The 25,131-nt window shown below is 41.5% G+C and overlaps 2 protein-coding genes and 1 pseudogene across 2 annotated transcripts in view; 1 reads left to right on the top strand and 2 right to left on the bottom strand.

The window, feature by feature from the left end:
• Plekhg1 (pleckstrin homology and RhoGEF domain containing G1) overlaps window positions 1–25,131 on the bottom strand; it is a 197,319-nt gene that overhangs the window by 70,588 nt on the left and 101,600 nt on the right. The window lies entirely within an intron of this gene.
• LOC116892885 lies at window positions 5,463–5,988 on the top strand (annotated as a pseudogene).
• Window positions 10,784–11,140, bottom strand: LOC116894765 (cytochrome c, somatic-like). The gene has a single exon (XM_032896427.1). It carries the CDS (start codon window positions 11,138–11,140, stop codon window positions 10,784–10,786), a length of 357 nt encoding a protein of 118 aa, XP_032752318.1.

Genomic DNA, 25,131 nt, shown 5'->3' with positions numbered 1-25,131 from the left:
TGCCAATCCTTCATTTGAAAACGTAGAGAACATATCATCCTATTAAACTCTGAATAGTTCCTCTCTCTCTGTTTTGATAATCTCACTGCAGGGCATTTTTAGAAAGAATTATTAAGTCCTTCTGCAGCCCCCCCAAAGTAATACACAATCTTGACACATCTTTGATTATTGGTGAATTAATTTATTTACTTTATGTCCAATATTAGCTTCCCTCACCTTTAGTATCCCCTCACAAATCCTCCCCTCAGCCCCTTTTCTCCTCTGAGAAGGGAGCTTCTATAATTTACCCCATCCCAAACACATGTCAAGTCACTTCAGGACTAGGTGGTCCTCTCTCCACTGAGGAGCCAGACAAGGTGGCTCAGACAGGAAATGGGTCTCAGGCAGGAAAACCTTAAATTGAGGCGTCTGTTGCAGTTGAAGAATTCAACTGCTCTCTGTTACTCATGTAACTTGTGGGCCTAGGTCCAATGCCTTGGCTCTCTGGTTGAGATTCGGAGTCTCTGGGTGCCCCCCAAGGTCCAGGTTAGTTATACGTCTTAAAGCTACAATCAGAACAATGCATGTCCCTTCAGGTCAAGCTAGCCTAATAAGTTGGTTACATGCAAGTACAGATTGATCCTGATGCTGTTATTAACTGAACACAGGCAGGAATCATTTTATTCTTTTCTTTCTGTGTCTTTGCTATATTTGCAAAATTAATTGAGACAATCAGACGGAGCCAAACAACAAACTTCAGACTCCTTAGAATGACGTAGAGTGAAAGGAGTCTTGTAATTAAGCTGTTAGAATCCTGCAGTACTCTGCTTTGGGCCCATCACGTTCAGTCAGTTTATTTCTCCCTTGAGTCTGATTTTGAAACTCTTCTTCGTGTGACCGAGGCGTTTCTCTGAAGTCTCTTGGCATCGGAATTGCAGCTGCTGAGCAGCCTGGTGGCCTGACTGACGTAAAGTTCTTGCTCAAGATTGGGGAATCTTACTACAAATCAGAGGGCTGCAAGGCATTCTAGGTTCCTAGAAATCTTTGAAATCGGGCAGGAATCTGAAGACAATGGCTTGACCTCCTTTGTGCCAGTCCTGGGGAAGGAGGGAGGACCTGTGCCTCCTCACAGTGAAATCACTTGGGCTGACCTGAGGAGGAAAGAAGTCACTTGCCAAGGCAGCCGTGATTTACAACCACAGACTGCTCCTCAAGGAGGAGAGAAGAATCATAGTACTCTTGACACTTTAAAACAGAGAGGATGGAGTCGGTGTCAAACCAGGCTGCCTGGGGACAAGAGGACACTCGTCCTACACTGGACAATTACAGGCACGCCTTCATTAAGAGCATCTTCTGTGAGGCTTCCTTAAGTCAGACTCAAAATCAGACACACTTTCCAGGAAACTGTCCTTAGCTATTTCCACGAAGATACATTTCTTATTATTTTGTGTCAGAGCTTCCCACTGCATGGTACCAAGTCGTGCCATATAAATTCCAATTGGTATCCATCCTTATTAACACGACTTACAGATGTATTTGAATTGTGTTCTGTCTCCAAGCGTACAGGCTGCTTGATTACTCACTAAGTGAGGACAGTGCTGCAGAAATGACAGGCTCACGTCCTTAACCCTTGGGTTCCTTCCTTGATTACAAACTGTTGCATTCGTAAAGCAGTCAGTAAGTCAGAAAAACGTTTGCTTGGCTGAAACAAGTCTCTAAATGAGTTGTACAGCAGTTATGTTATTTTGAACAGACCTCCCAAGCCAGCCTCTCTGATGGACAGAACTTGCAATCTGTGGTTTGAACACCTTCGCTTCCGGCGATTGTGTTTTTTCTTGGGCTGTGGGTGGCTTTACCTACGGTTCCTCTGCTGTGGTGTTTGGTTAAGGACCATGAGATTTGGGGTGTCTGTAGTTCCTGCATCAGAGGAACATGCTTCGTGTAACCCTGCAAACTGAAGTTGTGTTTGTGAGGAGGATTGTGACAAATGCCTGAATAAACAACGTTGTTGTTGACGTTGTTGTTATTGAGGGGAGGGAAACCTGGAAGGCGACTGTCTATCAATGGATAACCATGTGGCGTCCACATTGACTGTTGTTTTATGGGGAAAATGCTACAATGAGAGAGATTATTGTTCAGTAGTTGAACTGTTCTTACTGATATAAACACACTACTATGTCTTGGAGGTTAGGGTATTTATCTTCCTTCCTCGGCAGCTGCAAGGATATAGCTGATACTGTATTCCTGGACCTCTGCTAACACTGATGATTAGAATATTTTTGATCCTCTTTCTATTTGGGTTGTGAAACCATGATGTGGGTCTGGCTTAAAATATTATAAAATAGTGCTTGGTGGCCTGAGGCTGGAGAAACATAGTTTGATATCCTGTGAGCATTCATCATTAGGACCCTTATGAAGATCAAACATGTACGTTCCTTCAACAGGTTATTCACAGGATGTTGGGAAGAAGGAGAATTGGTGTGGTGGTTTGAATGGGATTTAGATCAGGGAATGGCACTATTAGGAGGTGTGTGTTGGAGGAAGTGTCCTTCGAGGATGGGCTTTGAGACTCCTCCTAGCTGCCCAGGAAGACAATCTTCTCATGCCTTGGATCAAAGATTTGAACTCTAGCTCTCCTCACGATGTCTACCTAGGGGGCTGCCATGCTCCATGCTTATTGATAATGAACTGAACCTCTGAACCTATAGGTAGCCCCAATTAAATATTTATCCTTATAAGAGTGAAAGGCTTGATCATGCTGTCTTCTGTGTGGAAACTCCAACTAGGCAGATGGTAATGAACTGCATTTGGTAGAGACTCCATTGGGACCTGCATAAGCGTGGGCATCCTGTCTCCTTTAATCCCCTGAGAATCTCTCTGCTACTGTGGATGTTTAATTCAGTGTTTGTCTTTTATAGATTTCAACACTATTAAAGGTCAAATGCTCAATGATGTCTTGTGAAGAAAACAGAAGTACTTAGCGTTGTAGCCAGTTGCCTTCTGGCTCTCCTCAGTCTTAAATACATATCCAGGCTATCGCCTTGAACTTCGACCTTTGATTTTCAAAGCAAACTAGGCCCACAGCCCAGAGAGAGACAGAGTTACCCTCCCTTGCTGGCTCCTCACAATCTATCATTTCTGAACTTTACTCTAAAAACTTGAGGCTCATCAAACCCTGCAGCAAAACAGAACATATTTTTACTTCAGCTGAGGCCACTGACTCATTTTCAAAATGCTGGCGAGAAGGCTTTACATTAGGCTAACAGGGAAGTAGATAGCCCGACATTACAATGTAGTCTATCCATCTCCTCAGAGATATGCACCAGTGATGTTCATAATTCTTCTTCTCCAATTTGCTTTCCTTAGATTTTCTCTCCCCTCAGCTTCCCACAGGTACCATGGTCAAAGGCATCAGCAATATATGAGGTCCTCAAATTTTTGCTCTTTTAGTCAACAGTGGCTCAAACTGCATATGAGATTCAAAGCAAAACAAACAAGCCATTAAACCGCGCCCGGTAGTTAGTAATACTGGTATAAATGTAGAACTCTTCACTCTAGAAACAAAAAGAGACTTTAAGCATTTAAGCACAGACAACATTCATTCAAAAAAAAAGTTAAGAAATAGATCATGACTAGGCTTTGGTGGCCTTCCAGGTCGTTGGTCTGCCCCCTGGGCCTGTGTGGCCAGATCTGTGCCACTGTTCTTTTCCAGTCCACATAACTTGAAATCATAAGTCAATAAACACTTGCTGGGTTGAGTGAATCTGAAGACAGCCAGGAAGGGGATGAAATAAAGTTTCTGCCCCAGGTGTTTTACAATCATCTTGATATGCCATCAGGGAGAAAACAGAAGAGGTTATGAATTAAACATACAGTAAGAATATGTTGGAGTATGTGGGAGATCAGGAGGCTACTGTATACTCTTCCAGTCACTGCAAATATGGCTCCCCATTATAGTCATCTTTTCTTGTTCTTTTACCGCGTGCCATAAATTCTGCCTTGAAGAAGAATCTGGGCTGTATTTCTTCATAGCCTTCCAGACTTGTGAGTTGAGCCCCGTTTCTAATTGTGACATCCCATACCCTGCATCTACCTATGGAGCGCAATGATGATGCTGATGCCATCGACATCTGTCCCCAGTTCCTTAGTGATCAGGACAGAGATTGCATGTATCTATGGCTACAATATATGAATACCTTCAGACCAATATCCTATTGACTATCTCTTCCTACTGAACATCTGCCTGAGAATACAGGCTAAATCTTCCTACCTGCATGCGGAAGAGCAGTACAGCAACCATGTCTCAAAAGCAGCAATGGGTTTGACAGCAATGGACTATCCACCTCCTCCAAATCACTCACTTCTGACCCTATCAGGTCTTAACTGTGAATTCATATTACAGAAAGTAACATGTTGATACTGGCCCAGTTCAGGCAATTCTTTAAAATGTAGGGGTCAAAACTCCTTGCAACCACAAACAAGCATGCTTGTCTTGTTCAATCATTAAGAATCAGACCAGGTGCTATATGAGATAATGCTCACAGAGAAGGATGCCTAAATTTTAAAGAGACCAGAAACTGCCTTTCCTTCTTAGGACTGGGAGGAAAAATAAACTGTCAAATCAATCACGACAATGCAAGTCTGGGCAGAAACACCTGTAATTCAGAGTCAGCTTTGACTACAAAACAAGACTGTCTGAAAAGAGAAAAGGAGAGGAGAGGAAAGGGAAGGAGGGAGGGAGGGAGGGAGGGAGGAAGAGACAGGGCAGGAAGGGGACGAGAAGAAAGAGAAAAAAGAGGTGAAGGAAAAGGAGAGGAAGGAAGGGATGAAGGGAAGGGAAAGAAGAGATAGTGGGCTAGGAAGAAGAGGCAAGAGGAGAAGAAAGGAGAGGAAGAATAGAAAAGGTGAAAGTTCATCCTCCACCCCCTGATTCATTTTACAAGAACTGTTGCACTGCTCTCTCAGTTCCATAAAAGTTGCTTAAGATGAAAACATTCTATACACCCTCAGGGAAAAGTGCAGGGAACTCACTGAATTACCAATTAGGATGAGTAGCTGAAAACAGTTGGTGACACCCACTGGGTTTGTATGTGTATGTGTGTGTGTTTATTTCAGCTTTTACCAATGGAAGAAATATATCTACAGTTAAAGATTTCAAACTTCTGACTAGGTATGGTCAGAATGAGTGACTCAGCAAAAAGGTAACTAGCTCTTACAAAAACTGGCCAACAGGAAATTATACGACACCTTCTGGAAAGAGGACCTCGCAGCTCTCTTCCAGGACCAAGGCTGCAGGCGTTCACAACCTGTGTCAAGCAGCTCTCCAAGGAGTCTGGACGTGGGCTGTTGATCTCTAGAACTGAATGCCATCAGACTTCAGGCAAGAAACAGAGAGATGGAGGCAGGCGATTCAGCAGCTGAGATGGTGAGGGCAGATGAGTGAGGAGGGAGGAGGCAGCCGGGCAGTCAGAGGAGGCTCAGAGATGGATGGCGAGGACTATGAGCAGGCACATGATGAGTGTGTCAGTGAGATGCTGGACCTGGAAAAGCAGTTCTTGGAGCTGAAGAAGTTGTTCAGAGAATGGCTGAGCGAGCTGCGATTACAACTTCTGGAGAGGTAGAGGCCGAAGAGCCCAGAATACCTGAAACCTCTTGGAGGCTGCAGCCAGAGCCTAAAGTTCGTATTCAGGTGGCGAGGATCTACAGGGCTTCTGTCTGGATGTGATCAGGAATAAGTATGAATGCGCCGAACTACAGGGAATCAAACAACACCTGCAGTGAAGCTGCCTGTCGGCCACCTGCTTGGGGAGCTGGAGGGGATCAGAAGGCTGGAGGGAGGACAGAGCCTGAACATAAGCTCTGGTGGTGGGGCGGCCATGAGGCGGTTGCAGGGCCTGGGACTAGAGGTGCCACCAGCAAGAGCGAAGGCACCACTCATTTCTGGCCCCTTGTTGTGTACATGCTACAGAGATAAACATCCTGGAAGACGGGCCAGCCGTCAAAAAATAAGACGTAGTGTCCCCTCAGAGAAAAGCAGATGGACCTGACCCTGCATTTGTGCTCGGGAGGTCCTTGGGCAACTGAGTATAAGCACACAGGATTAACTTGTTTCTCTGCAAGGCAGGGGATTTACCTACCTGGCTCAGACTCCTCTGCTCTTTTGGGATCATGTAACTTGACCCTGTTGTGACCTGGCCAAACAAAGACTGTGTCATAAATATTTATTGACCCACCTTTAAGTAACAACTTCCTGTTACAAGAGGGCAGACCTCATCAGAGTCAAAAGCAGCAACCTCCTGATGAACCTGGTCCTCAACCCACTCATTGTGAGCCAGGCCGTGTAGGAGGACTCTACCCAGAGAGACATGCTGGTCTTGCCCATCCCCTTTACGCTAGAGTTGGCCCCTAGGCTTTCTAGGGCCATTCTGGTGTCTGCCTCTCAGATTCCAAAAATTTGACCTGGGACCTTGAAAAAAAAAACTGACCAAGAGCTGGAAATCACATTTCCAACCCCAAACTTCCTTCGTAGATTCTGGTGACTCTAAGACAAATATTTCTGTGTTGCTACCTTTAATTTTCATCCTAGTATCTATTTAGAATCTTCTCTATTATTAAAGTAGGACTAAGTCAATATATGACACGGTGTGGAAATTATTTTAAGCATATGAGTTGTTATTTAGAGTATATATAAGATTAGAGGATGGTGGTTGCTGTTCAGGTGGTCACTATCCAACCGTAATAATTACCTTGAGATTTATATCCTACCTGTTCCTCTTGCCTCACCACCGAATTACTCTGGGCTAAATTCTAGACAACATATCAATACCCATATAGGTATTTTACATGTCTCTAAAAAATTTTAAAAGGTTGTTATTTTAATGTGTGTGGGTGTTTTTGTCAGCAAGGATGTCTATGAACTACATGAGCATGCGTTGCCCCTAAATTCCAAGCAGGCTGACTTCCTTGGGACAGTATTTACAGATGTTTATGGGAGGTGATGCGGAAGGCAATGATGCATAACCCTGATATCACTCTCTCACTAAACATTTTTAATCAGCCGACATCACATTGTGAGTCACTTAATTCCATGATATAAAGTTTACCTGTAACTACTAGCAGTCCCTTCTCTTCCTTCTACTCCTTTCCATGTTTCACTGTTTGATTTGAGAAAGCCAAGAGGTTACACAAGCAAGATGATTAAACTGTATTTGTGTTTCCTTATAACTTGGTTTGTAGCACTGGGATGGGTCTCTGTGTCCCAGGCCAAATCCTCTACCTCATTGGGCACTTCATCTCTTACTGTTTCTCCTTTTGATTTGATTGTTGATGAATCATTTAATTAGCCCATATGGTCATAGTCTCTGGTGTCTTGGTGACACAGGACCGTCTATTTTCTACATCCTGTCCATTTGTGCTCCTAGGCGTTGCAGAGGTTGTTCAGATTGAGGTTTATAATTTGACAAGATGCACCCTTGAGACTGTCCTCACTCCCCATCAGGAGCTGCAAGTCTGATGTCTTTTGTGATGTCAACAAAGCTGGTGATTTTTACATAGGTCTGCTATTAGGGGTTACCAATGGTTGACGATATTTCTATTTCAGTTATTCCTTCTTTATTATTTATCCTCAGAATAATGTATTTGGTTTCTTAATAGCCTATAATGAGCCTTTTCTGATTTTTATTACTTCTCGTTCATAAATAGAAACATTGTTTAAAAAGTTTCAGTTGTTTTCAATTAACTGCTTTATTAGTTTGTGTTGAGTCAGGGTTCTCTAGAACAGAATTTACATGGAATGGATTTGTCTGTCTATCTATCTATCTATCTATCTATCTATCTATTATCTATATCTATCTATCTATCTATCTATGTCCATCTATCCCTACCTATCCCATCTATGATTTACCTATTAAGGTGATTTATTAGAATGGCTGGGCTTCAGTCCCAGTCCAACAGTGGCTGTCTGGGTATCAGAGGTCAAAGTAACATTGGTTAATTCAGTCCATGGCTGGATATGTGGCTGGTCTCCGTTGCTCAGAATTCCAAAAAGTAAACTATTTTGATGAAAAGAATGGGCACCTGAGGTGAGGCAACTGAGCAAGGAAGTAAGTTTCTTCTTCACATCCCTTTACATGAGTGACAGCAGAGGTCAACCCCAATTTAAAGACAGTTCCTTCCTCAAAAGATTAGGATTACAGCGGGTCTTCCACTTCGATGATTTATCGGAAAAAGAAATCCTCAGGTGTACTCAGCCCACTTGGGTTATAGTTCATTTCCAGCTGTGGTCCAAGTTGACAACAGAAAAATCCGCAACATCTGGTGTTCAAATGACTACCTATCTTCCTTCGTGGTGCCACTTCTAGTACAGCCCTCTATATCATGACGCAACTATCATCTCAGAAGCTCAATAACATTATATGCATTGGTGGTATTACCCCACCATCTATGTATTTCTCATACGCCCTCCTTGCTTCCCAGAGCCCTGATCACCTCAATAAGAAGCGTAATTGAGACCAGTCTAGGTGTCAGGGATTAAATGCTCTAGCTACAACTAATCATTGTTTAGGGTTTTCAAGATAAGTTAGACATATTGCTTTTCTAAGGGTTTTGTTTTGTTTTCTTTCTTTTTACTCTTTTATTGGTTATTTTGTTTATTTACATTTCAAATATTATCCTTCTTCCTAGTTTCTCATTCCCATTCCACCCTCTGCCTCCCACAGGGGTGCTTCCCTGTACCACTCCTGTCCCTGCCCTAGCATTTCCCTAGACTGGGGCATCAAGCCTTCACAGGATCAAGGGCCTTCAATCTCACTGATGCCAGATAAGAGCGTCCTCTGCCACATGTGCAGCTAAACAATGGGGTCCCTCCACATTTTATTCTCTGGGTTGGTTGGTTTAGTCTGGAGCTCTGGGATGTCTGGTTGGTTGGTATTGTTCTTCCTATAGGGTTGTAAACCCTTTCCAGCTCTTCTCAGTCCTTTCCCTCAGTCCTCCATTGGGGTCCTCATGCTCAGTCCAATGGTTGGCTGTAAGCATCTGCATCTGGCAGAGCCTCTCAGGCTCTTGTCAGCAAGCACTTCAGCCCAGGACCAGATGGGTTTGGTGCAGAAGACCTAGATTCCAATACTGTTCAAATTAATCCAGAAACAGAAGGAACACTACTAAAAGGGAACTTCAAACCAATTTCACTTATGAATATTGATGCAGAATTCTCACAAACCAAATCTAGGAACACATCAAAACCATCATTCATCATGAACAAATATGGAAACTTCATACCAGGGATGAAGGGATGATTCAGTATATGGAAATTCACCAACTTAATTCACTATATAAACAAACTCAAAGGGAAAAAACCCACACATGATCATTTCATTAGATGCTGAGAAAGCATTTGACAAAATTCAACACCCCTTCATGCTAAAAGTCTTGGAAAGTTCAGGAATTCAAGGCCCATACATAAACAAAGTAAAAGCAATATACAGCAAACCAGTAGCCAACATTAAACTAAATGGAGAGAAACTTGAAGCAATCCCACAAAAGTCAGGCAGTAGATAAGGCTGTCCACTTTCTTCCTATCTATTCAATATAGTACTTGAAGTCCTAGCCAGAGCAATCAGACAACAAAAGGAGGTCAAAGGGATACAAATTAGAAAGGAAGAAGTCAAAATATAACTGTTTTGTTTTGCAAGACAAGGTTTCTTACTGAAACAAGCCCTGGTTGTCCTGGACTCACTTTGCTGACCAGGCTGGCCTGGAACTCAGAGATCTGTCCACCTCTGCCTCCCAAGTGCTGGAATCAAAGTTGTATGCCACTATGCCAGGCTTTTCTAAGAGATTTTAAAGGAGGCTTGGTCCATACTAGTACAGTATGATACAATACAAAAACCCATAATGCTAAAAATCTAAATCTTCGAGAATGAGCATGATGCAACAAGTAGGAGACCTCACACCGGAACTCACCCAGTGGACTCACTGAGTTGCACTGAGAACACTGTACAGAATCGCTTTAGCCTAGGCATCATGCAAGCATCCCTGCTAGCAGCCTAGGCATCATGCAAAACATCCTGCATTCTGTGTTTACATCTCTTCCCCCAAGACATATGATATAACAGAAAGTCCCGAACCTAAAACCATCTGACATACTTTGGTCCTGTATGTTGGAATCAGGGTAACATGTGGACTACAACATTGTCTACAGCATTTCTGCTTTAACAGTTCTTTCTTAAACAATTTCCCTTCTCAGGGCACCAACCTCAGTACTTGCATTCTCCACAGCACATTCCATTATAGTTTCTACAGAAGACAGAAATACTACCATACCTTAAAATCAATTAAAATGTCCATTGTAGCGCCTACCAACTGTATGAACACCTTTTGTCTTCTCTGTTTCCGTTCCTCTTGGTATATAAAGCCTGTTTTTGAGCCTTCAGTTATACTAGATGCAGAGCTGGTTTTTTCCAAATAAACACATATTAAGAGATGTTAACTCATTCTGTTCCATTCTGGGTGATTCTTTCCTTCCCTCAATTTGTTTTGTTTGTTGAAATAAGTCTTATGAGCACAAAGCTGGCCTCAAAATTTGATATGTAGCTGAGGATGACCTTGAACTGCTGACCCTCAGGAATTTCAAGCCTCATGTTACCACATCCAGTTCCTTTTCCCCATTTTTTTTAACTTTAAAAAGATCATATCCACTTTATGACAAATCAGTTTTCATAAATCAGGGCTGTCCAACATGAATTAAATTATGGTATAGACTAAAAGCCATGAGATATTTGTTTTATAATAAATAAAGAAGGTGGAATTACTCATCAGTAGCCTTTTTAAGATAAGCTACAGGTCTGCCCTTTCTCCCCTTCTTCTTAATTCCAGCAAAGATCATTTTGTCCCAGGATGTACTTTTTGGATTTTCCAAATACTCGATCAGGGCATCCTCTCTCTTGCCCTTGTTCTTGTTGGCATCTGTGTGAAGAGAATCCAGCAGCCTGGCATTTGTCTTTTGCCCAAACAGACCATGGAGGTTTGGTCCAGTGATATTTGCCTCAGTGTGGCACTGGGCACACTCCCTGAACAAAATCTTCTTGCCTTTTTTCAACATCACATATTTTAAATTTGGTCCGGGCTGGTCAACATCACAAATGATCAGACTCTTGGACATCATCCTGCTCTCTAGCCCAAGGACCGCCCCGCCTATACTGTGTCCTTAGCCAAGTTTTAATCTTATCTCTTATCCTGTTTTTTAAACACAGATATTCCTTCATCAACTGCGAATCACACTGTAGGAGTGAACTGGAGTGGACCCACTGAAGGCTTATGAAAACAGACTTCTGGATGGTTTCATGAGTTTTCAGTTAGTTGGCTGCAAGTGTTTCTAGCCAGTTCCCCTGTGATGCTGGTGTTGCAGGTACAGGGACAGTGCTTTTCAGAAACAATGTTTGGCATTAACTGCCCCCCCCTGGCAGTCTATGGAGGTGTTCTCATTGGCTTGCATTGCTCCACAGTATTACTATTTGCTTGAATATACAAAAGATTATTCAAGCAGCTTTTGTTTAGGTTGTCTCTAGCCCTTGGAGGATCAATTAATGCTACCAAGTATCATATCAGACTGACTGATATTTTATCCTAGGTAGCTTTCTGGAAGTAGGATTGGTGGGTGACTGGGTAAATTCCTATTTCTAAAACTAGATTTGGACAGATTCCTCTTCAGAGATTCTGGGCCAATTTGAATCTATTTCCCTTATAGCCTACACAGCATTTTAAACCCAGAACATTTTCCAGTATAATACTTTACAAAATTCTAAGTCAGCTGTCAACTTCTAAGCACTGGAAAATATAAATAACTTGATTTTTTTTGCTTCTCCTGAAAAAGTACAGATTCTATGGACCTGCAGGTCACATGGCAAACACCTGTACCCTCTAAATAGCTCCACCACATTGGTGTGGTGGTTTGAAGATGGCCCAGAGTGGCACTATTAGAGGTCTGGCCTTGTTGGGAGGTGGGCTTTTGTTGGAGGAAGTGTGTCACTTTGAGACCTTCCTCCTGGCTGCCTGGAAGAGCCTTCCCCTTCTGACTGCCCTTGGATCAAGATGTAGACTCTTGGCTCCTCCAGTACCATGTCTGCCTCGTGCTGAAATGCTTCTTTTCAAGGATGATAATGGACTGAACCTCTGAATCTGAAAGCTAGTCCAACTAAATGTTGTTCTTTATAAGAGTTGCTTTGGTCATGGTATCTCTTTACAGCAATGGAAACCCTAAGATATTAAGTTAGACATTTTATTGACTGTGCAGGACAGTCCTGGCTCCAGGGATAAGAAAAGCAAAGAGATTTGCCCAGGTCCTTCTGCAAGAACAGCAGACAAGAGTTTTCCAGGTCCTCGATGACTCAAGTTTCTGGTCTTTTTACACTCTGGGATAGAAGAATATCCAGCTACCTTTCCTCACACTTTGAGACATTTGGGATCATGGAAATGTCACACTGAAAACAATGGCCTTCAATGCTCAAATGTCATTATCATTTGTATAACTTTAACCCAAATCCTTTTAAAGATGCATTTATAGGAATATATTATATAGAAAAAAAAAAGTAGTAAAGGCTTTCTAGTTATTTTTTCGATTCTAATTTAGAGAGGTGAAATGAGGGAATTAAAAACCCAAGCTATAAAGGTACAGGGCTGCCAAACAGAGCACCACAAGACAATCAATGGCAGAATGGGCGGCAGAGAAAAGATGTCTCTGGGATTTTTAGTGCTTTTCTGCCACAAATCACTCCTCTCCTTTATAATCTTTGATCAAGGATGTTTTCTTGGACACAGTACCTAGGTGCACATGGGGAATATGACAGTGGCTTTGACATAAGTTTTCCAACACTAGCAACTTCTTGATGATAATTCCAATATGGTGTGTGTGTGTGTGTGTGTGTGTGTTGTCTGGTGCACACACATGTATTTATGTGTAGGAGTGTTTGCTGCATTTTCTGTGTATATGTGTTCATTCTCCTCAGTTATGGCTGAAGGAAGCCCTCATGGGAGGTGACTGGGCACGGGAGAGAGAAGAGGCTAAGGGGAAGTTATTCACTCTCTCCTGCATGCTGCCCAGAGCAAGTTTTTCCCTACTGACAGTCCAATGAGGTATGAGCATGAGGGTGGCTAGAGGCAATCTGAGGACAGACTCAAGTCTTTCAAGATGCTTCCAGAGCCCCTGATTATAGATCAGTATACATCGGGGGTATCAAGCCCAGTAGTGAATACTTTCTGTTCCTCCAAGTCATGTAGAAGCAGTCAGTAAGGCAAACATTGTTTTCGCAGGTTAGGGACTTCCTTAGCCTACACATACCATAAAAGTAACCAGGTCAAGATGACTCTGTGTGGGAGCCCAACTGATTCAGCAAAAAATCACCTGTCAGCCTCTTTGCTAATGACCTCTCAATTAAAGCAATTTTCCATTCTCTCCAGAGCAGAGCAGCTGGTGGCAGTTCAGCAAAATGTAACCTCATCTAAATGTCAGGGTGCTGAGGAGAAGCAGGCAGTGCAGAGCCTGGCACCCCCTCCCGACTCAGCTCTCCCATGTGAAAGTGCCGAGTGCTGAAGTTGGTCTTCTAATTAAACTTGGCACATATTACAAATGAAAAATGAGATTTGGGAGTTGGCAGGGATGTACGTAAACAAACTTTTATGTGAATAATTGCCAGAGTTAAGCGAGCACTGGAGCCTCTTTAATCAGCTTTGATTACAGTTAGTAAAGCCGAAAGTTTTCTGAAATGTCAGTGCTGCGTATGTGTTGTCAATGTTGCGCACGCGCAGTAGTTATTTTAATATACTTTTGAAATGTTCAGCCTATCTCTTTGTTTTCACACCCTTTTTCCAGTCTCCGTTTTCTTTGTCTTTTAAAAATCCCTACCCTATAAGAGAATCCATTACACATGTAGCTTCATGTAAGCATGTCTGCACCAACGTTATGCATGGAACACACACACACAGCTCTAAAAAGCAGGAGGAGTTATATACAGGCCTGCTGATTAACTTTCAGTGGTTTCCATCCAACCCAGGGAGCTGATAGGTTTGAATTCCCAGCCACGCGGATAGGTCTGCGGCCATTAGAACCAACCATGTAGAACAAGTGTAGAGCCAGGAATGGATGGAGCAACATCTTAGTTCATCTTGGACGTCAGGGCTCTAAATGAGGTGCTGATTGATGGTTGATTCAAAGCATTGCTATGAACTCTACTTCAACCCGGTCCATTCAAACCTTCAAACCTTCCTACATTCCCAGAAATCACATGAGGTTTTTCTGCAAGACAAGTTCTTCTAGGTGGAGCTTTTCCAGAGCCCCAAAACAAAACCTGAATAAGCGGGGATGCTGTGTGTGTCAGACAGCAGCAATGCCTACTGCCCGGGATATCGCAGAATGCCAGCCTTCCAAGTTCAGAGCATGAATGTGCTTCATGTCAGACTCATGTCTTGTATTTTTAAAACTACTAATGACAGGTAAGAAAAATATGGGGAAACTCTGGGCTGTTTAAGAGGCAGGGAGTTAGCTTTACTGTTCTTTACTCCTTGAAAGGTAACAGCAGTGACTGACTATTCTGGTACCACGATATCACCTCAGAACATGTAGTTTCTTGTGATTTTTATTTTTATTTTTAGAATGGATTTAGAGGTATGTTATACAGATATTTTTCCTTTACATTCTCTAGTCTGGATTTGTCCTCTCAAACTTTAAGTCTTTCCAAGGAAAGAATGAATACCATTATTTAACTACTGTACACACTCTAGGCATACTATAGCTAATATCCACCTCTTTCCTCTCTATTACAGTTGTGTGTGTGTGTGTGTGTGTCTGTGTGTCTGTGTGTGTGTGTGTGCATGCTGACACACACACCCCTATGAAAACAAAACCAAAAATGTGCATGATTAGTTGGCTAGATTAATTCAATGTTGAATAATCATTTTTCTAACTTTAAAATGAAAACAAATTGTACTCTCTTTCTGCCTTGGTTCGTCCCAAAAGATGAATTTTTCTGCTTACCTTGGACACAAAACATTCTGCTATGGCCACAGGATCATTTTTCACAGTTTTCCAGCTCTTGAAAAGTTCGCTAGTAAAAACAAAACACACAGCAAGTAAGTATCAGATTGTAGTCTTTAGGACATTTTATGGAACTTAAAATTTACCTTTCCATCGGTATTTACAAGGAATCAGGCAATAGGGTCACAGGTCTACTGTCACTGTGTTCAAGGCTGAGATAAGAGTTTTCAAGGTCATGGGAGAAATAGGAGTTTAGACACAGAGGACCAGTAGTTCTCCCCACCAGAGATAAGGCCTGCATAAGAGTTAAGTATCCTGAACATCTGTTACCAGTAGTCAACATGTTCACACACACCTATCCATTGAAGAAATGCTTAGGTACCCATGCAGTCTAAGGTACAAAAAAAAATCACATACACCATGACCCCTGTCTCAATGAATTAGATGCATTTGAAAAATACGATGCTCTAAAATTACCCCAATGAAATTACCAACAGAGGAATTGTTCACGGGAAAGACTGTTCCAAGGACAGATACACCAAGAGAGGAGCTATCACTGCTCAAAGGTAAACTCATCACATTCTGGTGACAGGACCATTGCACTGCATGGCTATCTGTTTAGCCATTTAATCTCCAATATTGCACAAAATTCTGAAAGTGGAATTGCTTGTTCACTAGATATTCTTGGTTAAGTGACATATTTCCAAGTTGCGTCCTCATACATTATAATAATGTGTAGTTTAATGCCAGGCAGGTGCTTATTCTTAAATGGTATATGCCATATATTTAAGAAAAAGACAGTTCTACAGGAATTAGATTAAAATCGTTTCATGCTTTGCACTTCAAATTCTCGACAGCCTCTGCTGAGAAGTATTTATTGTTTCCACATACGCTGATGATACGTTGTCATCTTTCCAGTTTTAGCTGTTGTTTCTTTCATTTTATTAATCTCCCACCAGTAATTTTCTTAACCAAGTGTCTTTTGCAATCTGATTAGATTAAATGTCCATATTTACATCACTAAGACAATGAGAATACTATGGAAATAAAGTTCCTAGTTTAGCATTAGCAGGTACCAGGATTCCTTTTCCTTTCTTGTAGAACCGTGATTTACCTGGAATTAAAATAATCTCTCCCAGAATTGATGACTTGTTTTTATATCATTAGGTATGACATTAATAAAATCATTTACTTCTATGCAGATGAATGGGAAAAAAACCATGGTTGAAGAAAAGGGAGTCCTGTTACCTCTTCATACCTGTATCATTTGGAAAAAAAAAAGTCACAAAAACTTTCTCATTTCCACATGTCTCCTTATACACCTTCTAATTCCCTGCTAAACTGTGTGAGGATGATAAATCTCAATGTAGGGCAAGCAAACATTTTCTCTGGGGTGTTCTGTTGCTGGGGGCCTTCTGTCTTGGAGCCTGTGGTCTGCTTTTCTGCCAACATGGACCTCTGTCCTGCTGCTCGCAGTTCTACAACTCTCTTGGTGATCCATCACCCTGGTTTGCCCTCCTGTGTTGGGTATCTCACTTCCTACCATTTCCCACAGATTCTCTCCTTTTAGAGAAGGCAGTTTCTGGGAAGCTTCTTAAGTGAGGGGGTGACCAGATGTCTATGTTCTGAGTCAGTAAATGTCCTCCTTTCAACTGGCCTGAAAATGGCATTGGGACACAGGTCTCTTGCTTGGAGTGATTTTTTGAACATTCATGGAGCCCCATGAATTAAAATACTGCTGTTGATAATTTAGTGCCACCCTTCTCCCCAACTGATCCTTTATGTGATTTCTTATTTTTCTGTGAGGTTTTTAGAATTTTGTCCTTGCTAACATAATTCTGAGGCTCTCTGTGGGTCAGCTCTGGGTCTGGTCCCTGATTTGTACATAGCTGGTTTGGATTGCTCTTGAGCTTTAGTATTGAAAGTTCCTTTCTTCAGGACACATACAGGACACTGCTTTTCCATTCCATCTTCTCTTCAGAATACAGTGAGCTTTGCCAGAGGCTGTGGGATTTGATTTGCTTCACAGAAAGCAGGAGCAGACATGGGGATGCGGTGTGTGCTATGGTGTTAAATAGCAAGGAGAACTTCAAACATGTAGAATGGTTCCCAAACAAAACCACGACATAAAGTCATAAAATCGTTTGGGTTTATGATCCCTTTATAAAATAAATCGGTACTTTGGCCATTTCTGAGCTTTAGCTCCTAACATGGTAAATAAAACATAATAAAATGCAGGCAAGTATGTTATGGGTCTTAACCACCTGCAGGAATGCAAGGGATCCTGGGACCAAAAGTTAGAGACTACTGTTTTGGAATCATGTGTTCCATGCATCTGTCCCTCTGCTGGTGGCTGGCAGAGGTCCCTCTACTCACACTTTAGATCTGCTGGTCTGATCTTCTAATTCTTCTCATTTTTCTCCTCTTCTTTTCTCAACTTGTTGGTAGTAGTCTGCTCCTAGGATATCTTAACTACATTTCTCATCTATTGACGCTTTTTCTTTTTTATTTCTACCACTACACTCTTGAGTTTGGAGGGTTTGGGGCTGTCCTTGTTTTGAACCTGCTATTTGGATGTTTATGCTTTGCTCCCTATTTCTTGAGCATAGACTATTCTGCTAGGCAGTACAAGGACATGGAGATGTTGATGCTGCTCATGGAGGTGATGATGGTGATGCTTCCTGGCTGTTCTTTGTCTTGTGCTGAGCTCTTGTTCCTCTACATGATGATTTCTGCTTCTGTTATCCATTCAATGGTTCTCCTAAAAAAAACCTCTGGGAATTTTTCCTTGTCCTGGATACTTTTATGTCAACTTGACACAAGCTAATGTCATCTGAGGGAATGAGAAACACTTCTACAAGAATGGGCTGTAGGCAAGCTTGTTGGGCATTTTCTTAATTACTGACTCATGGGGCAGAGCCAAGTCCATTGTGGGTAGGACCATCCCTTGACTGGTGGTTCTGGGTTCTATAAGAAAGCAGGCTGAGCAAGCTAGCAAACCTGTAAATAGCAACCCTCCACTGTAAGGAGGCCTCTGCATTGGCTTTTGTCTCCAGGAACCCAACTGGTTTGAGTTCCTGCTTTGGTTTCCTTAGTAGCCAGGTTATGTAAGGAAAAACAAAAACAAAACCCTGTCTCCCGAGTAGCTTTTAGTTACAGTAGTTTTTATTTTGAAGTAGTGACTCTTCTATACCCATACTAGCAAATGGGACACCGTGATGTTGGTGACAATCTCTGTGCAAAGATAAAGCTTATCACATAGTGACCCCTCTCTCAGGGAAGGGTATTCAAATACTTTGTGCAACATGACCTATTTACACCTGAAATATCTTTAAAGTGGATTGTATATATGTTATATATACACATATATACTAGAAATTAAAACTGATCATAATCAACTTATACAGAAGATAATTATATTAATATAAATATTCCTTCATTGCAATTTATACAAAACAGAGGAGCATGTTTTACAGTTTTGATTGTTTCTCATATCTAACTCCAGCTGGGTTCTCTTACCTACTTCTGAGTTCAATTTTCTGTAGTCTATCTGGGTGACTGAGAGACTTCCTGTCTAGCATGATGAGAAGCGCTTGAGGTAAAAAAGACAAAGCAAAAGTCCTATTTATGATTCATGTGCCTATTTTCTGATTGTAGGTGATCGATGTTAACTGAAGTCAATGAAGGAGAGAAGCTGAGGTGGAGGAGAATTGGGGGAGGGTTTGGGGCCTCATAAAGTTTATTCTCTGAGAAGTGATTGATATTTGAGGGCATGTAGAAATCATTTAAGAAATCAGGCTCCAAGTTAAAGACGGAATGAGCTTGGAATGTTCTTTTTGTAAGATATAGAAAAGAACCTGCTATGGCCAGGGGTTGCCAGAATGTGGGGATTCAGGGAGACAGGTAACTGGGAGGAAGAAGAGAAAGACTGTGGGATACTGTGTGTGTGTGTGTGTGTGTGTGTGTGTGTGTGTGTGTGTGTGTGTGTGTCTTAGTGCAGTGGGACCAATCACCAGGAACAGAACTGCCACCCAGAATTATAGCCTACCAGGTCAATGACTATAGAGATGGCCTCAGCAGAGCAGTGGTCAATGAAACATGCAAAGGATGGATGGATTGTCAGAGTTTTCTCTCAGATTAAATTCAGATTGCTGCCACCTTGCTTTCATCATCTGAATCCATTCTCTTTATCCTGAGTAATTAATTATTCTGAATCTTCTCTCTTTTGAATGGGATCAGAACAAGAAAATGCTATTACTTCCTTCTTGAGCTCAGGCCTCTGAACTTGCCCTAGTAGACAAGAGCAATAGCTTTGTTCTCTTTCAAGAGAGGACTCTATGTGGTGCTTTCTCTGACCTCTGCTTGACCCTGAAGGGAGGAACTGTGACTTCAAGGTCATGCTGACTTAGGGTTGACTCTTCCATCTGGCGAGATTCTAGATTACACATCCTTCTCCCACTACCTACTAAGCTGCTTTAATGTGTGGCTTCCACAGAACTTATGTGCATATAGGAATGGAAAATTGCTCACAGATACATTAGGCTTTGTTGTTCGTTTTGTTTACATACAGGTTTCTCTTTGTAACCTTGACTGTCCTGGAACTCATGGGTAGATACATTAGTCTTTAGCTCCAGCTGACCAAAAAGAAGCCTGCCCATAAAGGGATTCCCACCAGTGTACAATGCTGAGAGTCACTGAGGTGGCTTGTTCAAAATGTATAAACACTCTGGAAATCAGTCTGGCGGTTTCACAGAAAACTGGACATTGTACTACCTGAGAACCCAGATATACCACTCCTGGGCACATACCCAAATGATGCTCCAACATACAACAAAGACACATGCTCCACTATGTTCAGAGCAGCCGTATTTATAATAGCCAGAAGCTGAAAGGAACCTAGATGCCCTTCAACAGAGGAATGGATACAGAAAATGTGGTACATCTACACAATGGAGGACTACTCAGCAACCAAATAGAACGACTTCATGAAATTCATAGGCAAATGGATGGAACTAAAAAATATCATTCTGAGTGAGGTAACCCAATGACAAAAAAAATCACATATGGTATGTACTCACTGATAAGTGGACATTAGCTCAAGTGCTCAAATTACCCAAGATACAATCTATAGACCACATGAAGCTCAAGAAGAAGGATGACCAAAGTGTGGATGCTTCCAGTCCTTCTTAAAAGAGGAACAAAAATATTCATAGGAGGAAATACAGAGACAAAAGTTTGGAGCGGAGACTGGAAAGGTCATTCAGGGCATATATATATATATATATATATATATATATATATATATATCCCATAAATATACAGCCACCAAACCTAGACAATATTGATGAAGCCAAGAAGTGCATGCTGACAGGAGCCTGAAACAGCTGTCTTCTGAGAGGCTGTGCCAGAGCGTGACAAATACAGAGGAGGATGCTCGAAGCCAACCATTGAACTGAGAACAGGGTCCCTATTGGAGGAGTTAAAGAAGGGATTGCTGGAAGGAGCTGAAGGGGCTTGCAATCCCATAAGATCAACAATACCAACCAACCAGAGCTCCTAGAGCCTAAACCACTACCCAAAGAGTACACATGGACAGACCCATGGCTCCAGCTGGATATGTAGCAGAGGATGGCCTTGTTGGGCACGAATGGGGGGAGATGCTCTTAGTCCTGCCAAGGCTCCATGTCCCATTTTAGGGGAATGTCAGGGTGGGGGAGGATGGGAAGGGGATTGGTTGGGCGGGGAACACCCTTATAAGAAGGGGAGGGAATGGGAGAGGGGGATTATGGACAGGAAACCAGGACAGGGAATAATATTTGAAATGTAAATCAAAAAATCCGGGGTTGGGGATTTAGCTCAGTGGTAGAGCGCTTGCCTGGGAAGCGCAAGACACTGAGTTCGGCCCCATATGGAAAAAAAAAAAAAAAAAAAAAAAACAAAAAAAAAAAAAAAAATCCAATAAAAAACATTTTAAAAAAATGTACTAAAATGGAAATTGTCCCACCTCTCTCTGCTTTGTTATGTGTTCCAATGAATCATTACGTAGCATTAAAATTACATTAAAAAGAAGCATAGCCAAAGGTAAGTATTTGAACTTAACGCATCTTTAGATTACTTTTCAAAGATTTCACTAAACCCTTGAACAAAATTAATTGCATGGTCCTCAGCTCCTTCAGAGCACCCTGTTCTTTCCTGGAGTATGGCTTACTGCCCTTCTATACATGGGTGTCACCCTTCACATCTGAGTCGTAAGACCCAGCCTTGCCTTTTGCATGAAGTAAAGGCTCAGCACAGGTAACACTGAGTGAAGTCAAAGATCAAGGCAGCAAGGAAATTTTCACTCTGAGCTTTGATGATTTAATTTGCCTAGAATCAATTCAGACATAAAAACCCAATTTGGAGGAACTGCCTGCACTTCCTCATGATTCATCCTAAGGAAAGTTTCAAGTTACAATTCAGACAACTTTTCTCTATTCCAAGAGTACTGGCATTTTTTCTTTGGTTGGCAATACTTTTTTTTTTTTTTTTTAAAGCTTTGGGATTTTAGGGCCAAGTGGTTTCTTTTAACTAACCCAGTTTCTGTCCACTTGGAGATTTATTCCAGACACCAAACCAGAGGCTTAAATTTCAGGGCTGGTGGGGAAGTTTGTACAGTAAGAGATGTGGCCACTAAAAAGTAGATCAAAATGGTTCCAGTTAGATTTCTTAATGAGAGATATAAAAGTATAAATCTCATGATACAACAAAAGAACAAAAATATCATCTACACGTAAGCATAAAATATTTCATCAGTATACAAACATAGAAAGCATCATGGGCATGTGGAGTTTATTTTAGTAATGATACATGTGTATGATTCAAATCAGAATGTCTACCAAAGAAGTTCACTCAATATGCACAGAAGTAAAGTAATATGCTATTTATTAAAGCCAAACTCTGCATTCAATAATATTCAATACCCACAATATTTCTGAAACTAGAAAAATGGAGAGGTGTTTCTCTAAGTTTCATTGTGCTTAGTTTATAAGTAGAGAAATGTTTCTGATGAAGGCAAGGAGGTGGCACTGTGGGAGACGGTTGACTGAGAGCAGTCGGGTAAGAAGAGGTCACAACGGGAAGAAGATCTGAACAAGGAAACAAAATGTGTCACCTCACTTTCAGAAGGACAGCATAGAATTCTAGGAGCATCTACAAGCCATTGTTAGACCTCACAGGGAAGCCTGGAGAGTTCTTTTGATTATGACAACATGAATAAGAATCCAAAGCACCTAGTTGAAAATATATAATTAATTAAAAAAATAGAAAAACATTTTAATCAAAATGTTAGCATTTTAAGTTCTCTAGGAGTGGATTTTTAAAGCTACATGTTATCATGTGGGAGAAAATTTGTTAAATGTTCTTAGAGGACATTTTAAATGGTAGATGGGACCCAGTGAATATCTGGAATCCCAGAGTGTGGGAGGTGGAGGCAGAAAGATTAGGAGTTCAAGGTCGTCCTTGGTTGTACAGTGAGTTCTAGACCAGGCTGGGTTACATGAAATTCTGTTTCAAAAATAAGTAAGTAAATAAATCACTGGTCAAAGAGGCACATGGCTATAGATGTGATGACTGGGTCATGTAAAGTTGTCATTTTAAATATTAGACTTAAAAAGATTCCAGCGGAGTACTGAATGAATTTTGAAAAACTAACAGACAATAACAAAACCACTTGACAGGGCTAAGGCAAGAGAAATTAATTCAGAGTTGACAGGGAGCAAAGAGGACTCGCCATCAAAGGCAGCATGGAATCAGTACACTGGGAAAAGTAGACTAAAGAGGACTCAGTGCCCAAACTCAGTCCCACACATTCATGTAAACTTGGCATACACAGAACAGGAAATGCAGCTTAGTGTGGAGAGTTTGTGTATTTCAATCAGTTGGGACCATTGCCTAGGCATGTGAAATCAGAGCTTCGGTCTACCATCAAACAGTCCACCACCAGCAGTTTCAGGCAGATTAAAAACAAATGTAAACCCCCCCCCCCCCAATTTTAGAAGTCTAAAAAAAAAAAAAAAAAAAAAAAAAGAATGCGCTTATCACCCAAGAATAGGAGATAATTTTAATATCCAACCCCAAAGTGTCCTACTTTTGAAAGTGTATTTTGTTTGTGAATTGTGTGATTCGTCTACTGAGAAGCCCCTTCAGGGCATGTGTCACACTAGGAGATACTTGCCATACCCATGGTCCACAGAATTTATTAACAACTCTTTTAAGGCCAAGAGAGGAGAGAAGAAAGTCTAACATGAGAACAGGTGATGGATACGGCCAGGAAAGTCACAGAAGAAATCTCAGTGGCCAGCAAGGGGGAAAAAATGGCGGTCACACAAACTAGAGCATTAAAACTCAAAACTGATGCTGAGTGGGAAGAAATATGGAAGAGTATTTATGCCATGTCTGAGCCAAGGGAAAGCATATATATTTCAAATAAATACATTTGATGACTCCAAACCCTCTACCCCTAGGCCTCTACCACATGTGTGGTAGAGCACACATATGTGTAATTGTGTGTGAGGCCTTGGGTACCATCCCCAGAAACAAGGATGCTATCACCACAGTAAAACAAACCAGGAAAACAAACAAACCCAGCTTGGATAGTGAATTACAATGAAACATGGATCCAGGAAAAACTGGTATATTGTAACTGGTCATGCTTCTTTCCCATTCTTTCTTCAGTGATGACACAGATTATTGATATCTAAGACATTTGTTTCTCTGGTTTTTAATATATGAGGGGATGATACATGATAGGAGAGTTTGTGTCACAGAACCCGGCAATCACAGTCAAGTCCAGATTTCTCCCCTGATGCTGTGCCAGAGAACTGGTTCTCCAGCATGTGTGTGTCTGCTCTACACAGTGCACAATGACATGGGAGGACACATGAAAGGTTTTCAGTGAGGTGTTTAATGCCTTTATAATGGAAAGAATTTAGGAAGTAAACATGGTACAAAAAAGCTTAGAAGAAGCTGGGTTTGTTTTATACATATAAATCCAGGTCAAGAGTTCCCTAACCCACATGTTTGGGACCAGAAGTGTTTTTTGATTTTGAAATCTCTGCATAGACATGGTGCAATATCTTGGAGATGAGACTCAAGTATGACACACAAAATTCTGTTGTTTCCTCTGCAGCTTATCCTTGTAGCTTTAAGGAAATCTTACAGTTTTCAGTAGACCTGTGTTAGGTCTATGATACATGAGATCAGATGTGGAAATTTTCCAGGGGTGCCTGGAATTTTTTAGCATTTTAGAAGTCTAAATTTTTTTTAGCATTTTGTCTAAGCTAAATTTTGACTTCTAAATGCTAAACCTTTTAGCATTTAGAAGTCAAATTTTTTTTAGCATTTTGTCTAAGCTCCGCCTCACCGTTACCTGGTGATAGCCAGGCATGCCTGACTCACTATAAAAGGGGCTGTTTGCCCCCTCCTCTTGCTCTTGCTCCTTCCTTCTTGTTCCCTTTCCCCATTCCCTTCCCCCCTCTCTCTCCGTGTGCTCATGGCCAGCCTTTACTTCTCTACTCTCTTTCTCTGCCTCTACTACCCTCTTGACCCCCCTCCCCATACCCTGAATAAACTCTATTCTATACTATACCATCGTGTGACTGGTCCCTCATGGGGAAGGGATGCCTCAGTATGGGCACATCTTTCCCCCAAACCTAACCACACCTCTACAAAACATATTCCTCCTTTCTTTATCCTTTTAGAAACACATCAGCCACAGTGTTCAAGTTTCCAGTTTGGAACGTTTTGGATTTTCAGGTTTAAGGGATGCTCAATCTGTATGTCTTGGGAAAAAAAAAAGAATCAATTTAGCTGAAAAATTTCAGGCTAATACAGCCAGCCCTTTAATTCAGAAGACTTTTTGTTTACCTACTTAAACACCATTTACAATTTTATGTTGAAAAACCTAGAATTAAGCTAACAAGAGTACCTTGGAGACTGTTATTTAAAGCTCCATCATGATTTACCAGTTTGCCGATGGATGGTTGCATCTTGGAAATCAATTGGAGGACCATTAGAGATGCATGAGCGATGACATAAAAGGTTGCATTAGTGTTCCTACTTAACCAACTCTAACAACCACAGGGTCATCT

This window comes from Rattus rattus, chromosome 2 (genome assembly GCF_011064425.1).
Source record: "Rattus rattus isolate New Zealand chromosome 2, Rrattus_CSIRO_v1, whole genome shotgun sequence".
Taxonomy (NCBI): domain Eukaryota; kingdom Metazoa; phylum Chordata; class Mammalia; order Rodentia; family Muridae; genus Rattus; species Rattus rattus.
The sequence above is the reverse complement of the archived record's forward strand: the minus strand, read 5'-3'. Positions and strand labels throughout refer to the sequence as shown.

What these genes read in the sequence shown, in the direction of transcription:
- LOC116894765 (XM_032896427.1), bottom strand. Translation starts at nt 11,140, where the DNA reads ATGATGTCCAAGAGTCTGATCATTTGTGATGTTGACCAGCCCGGACCA.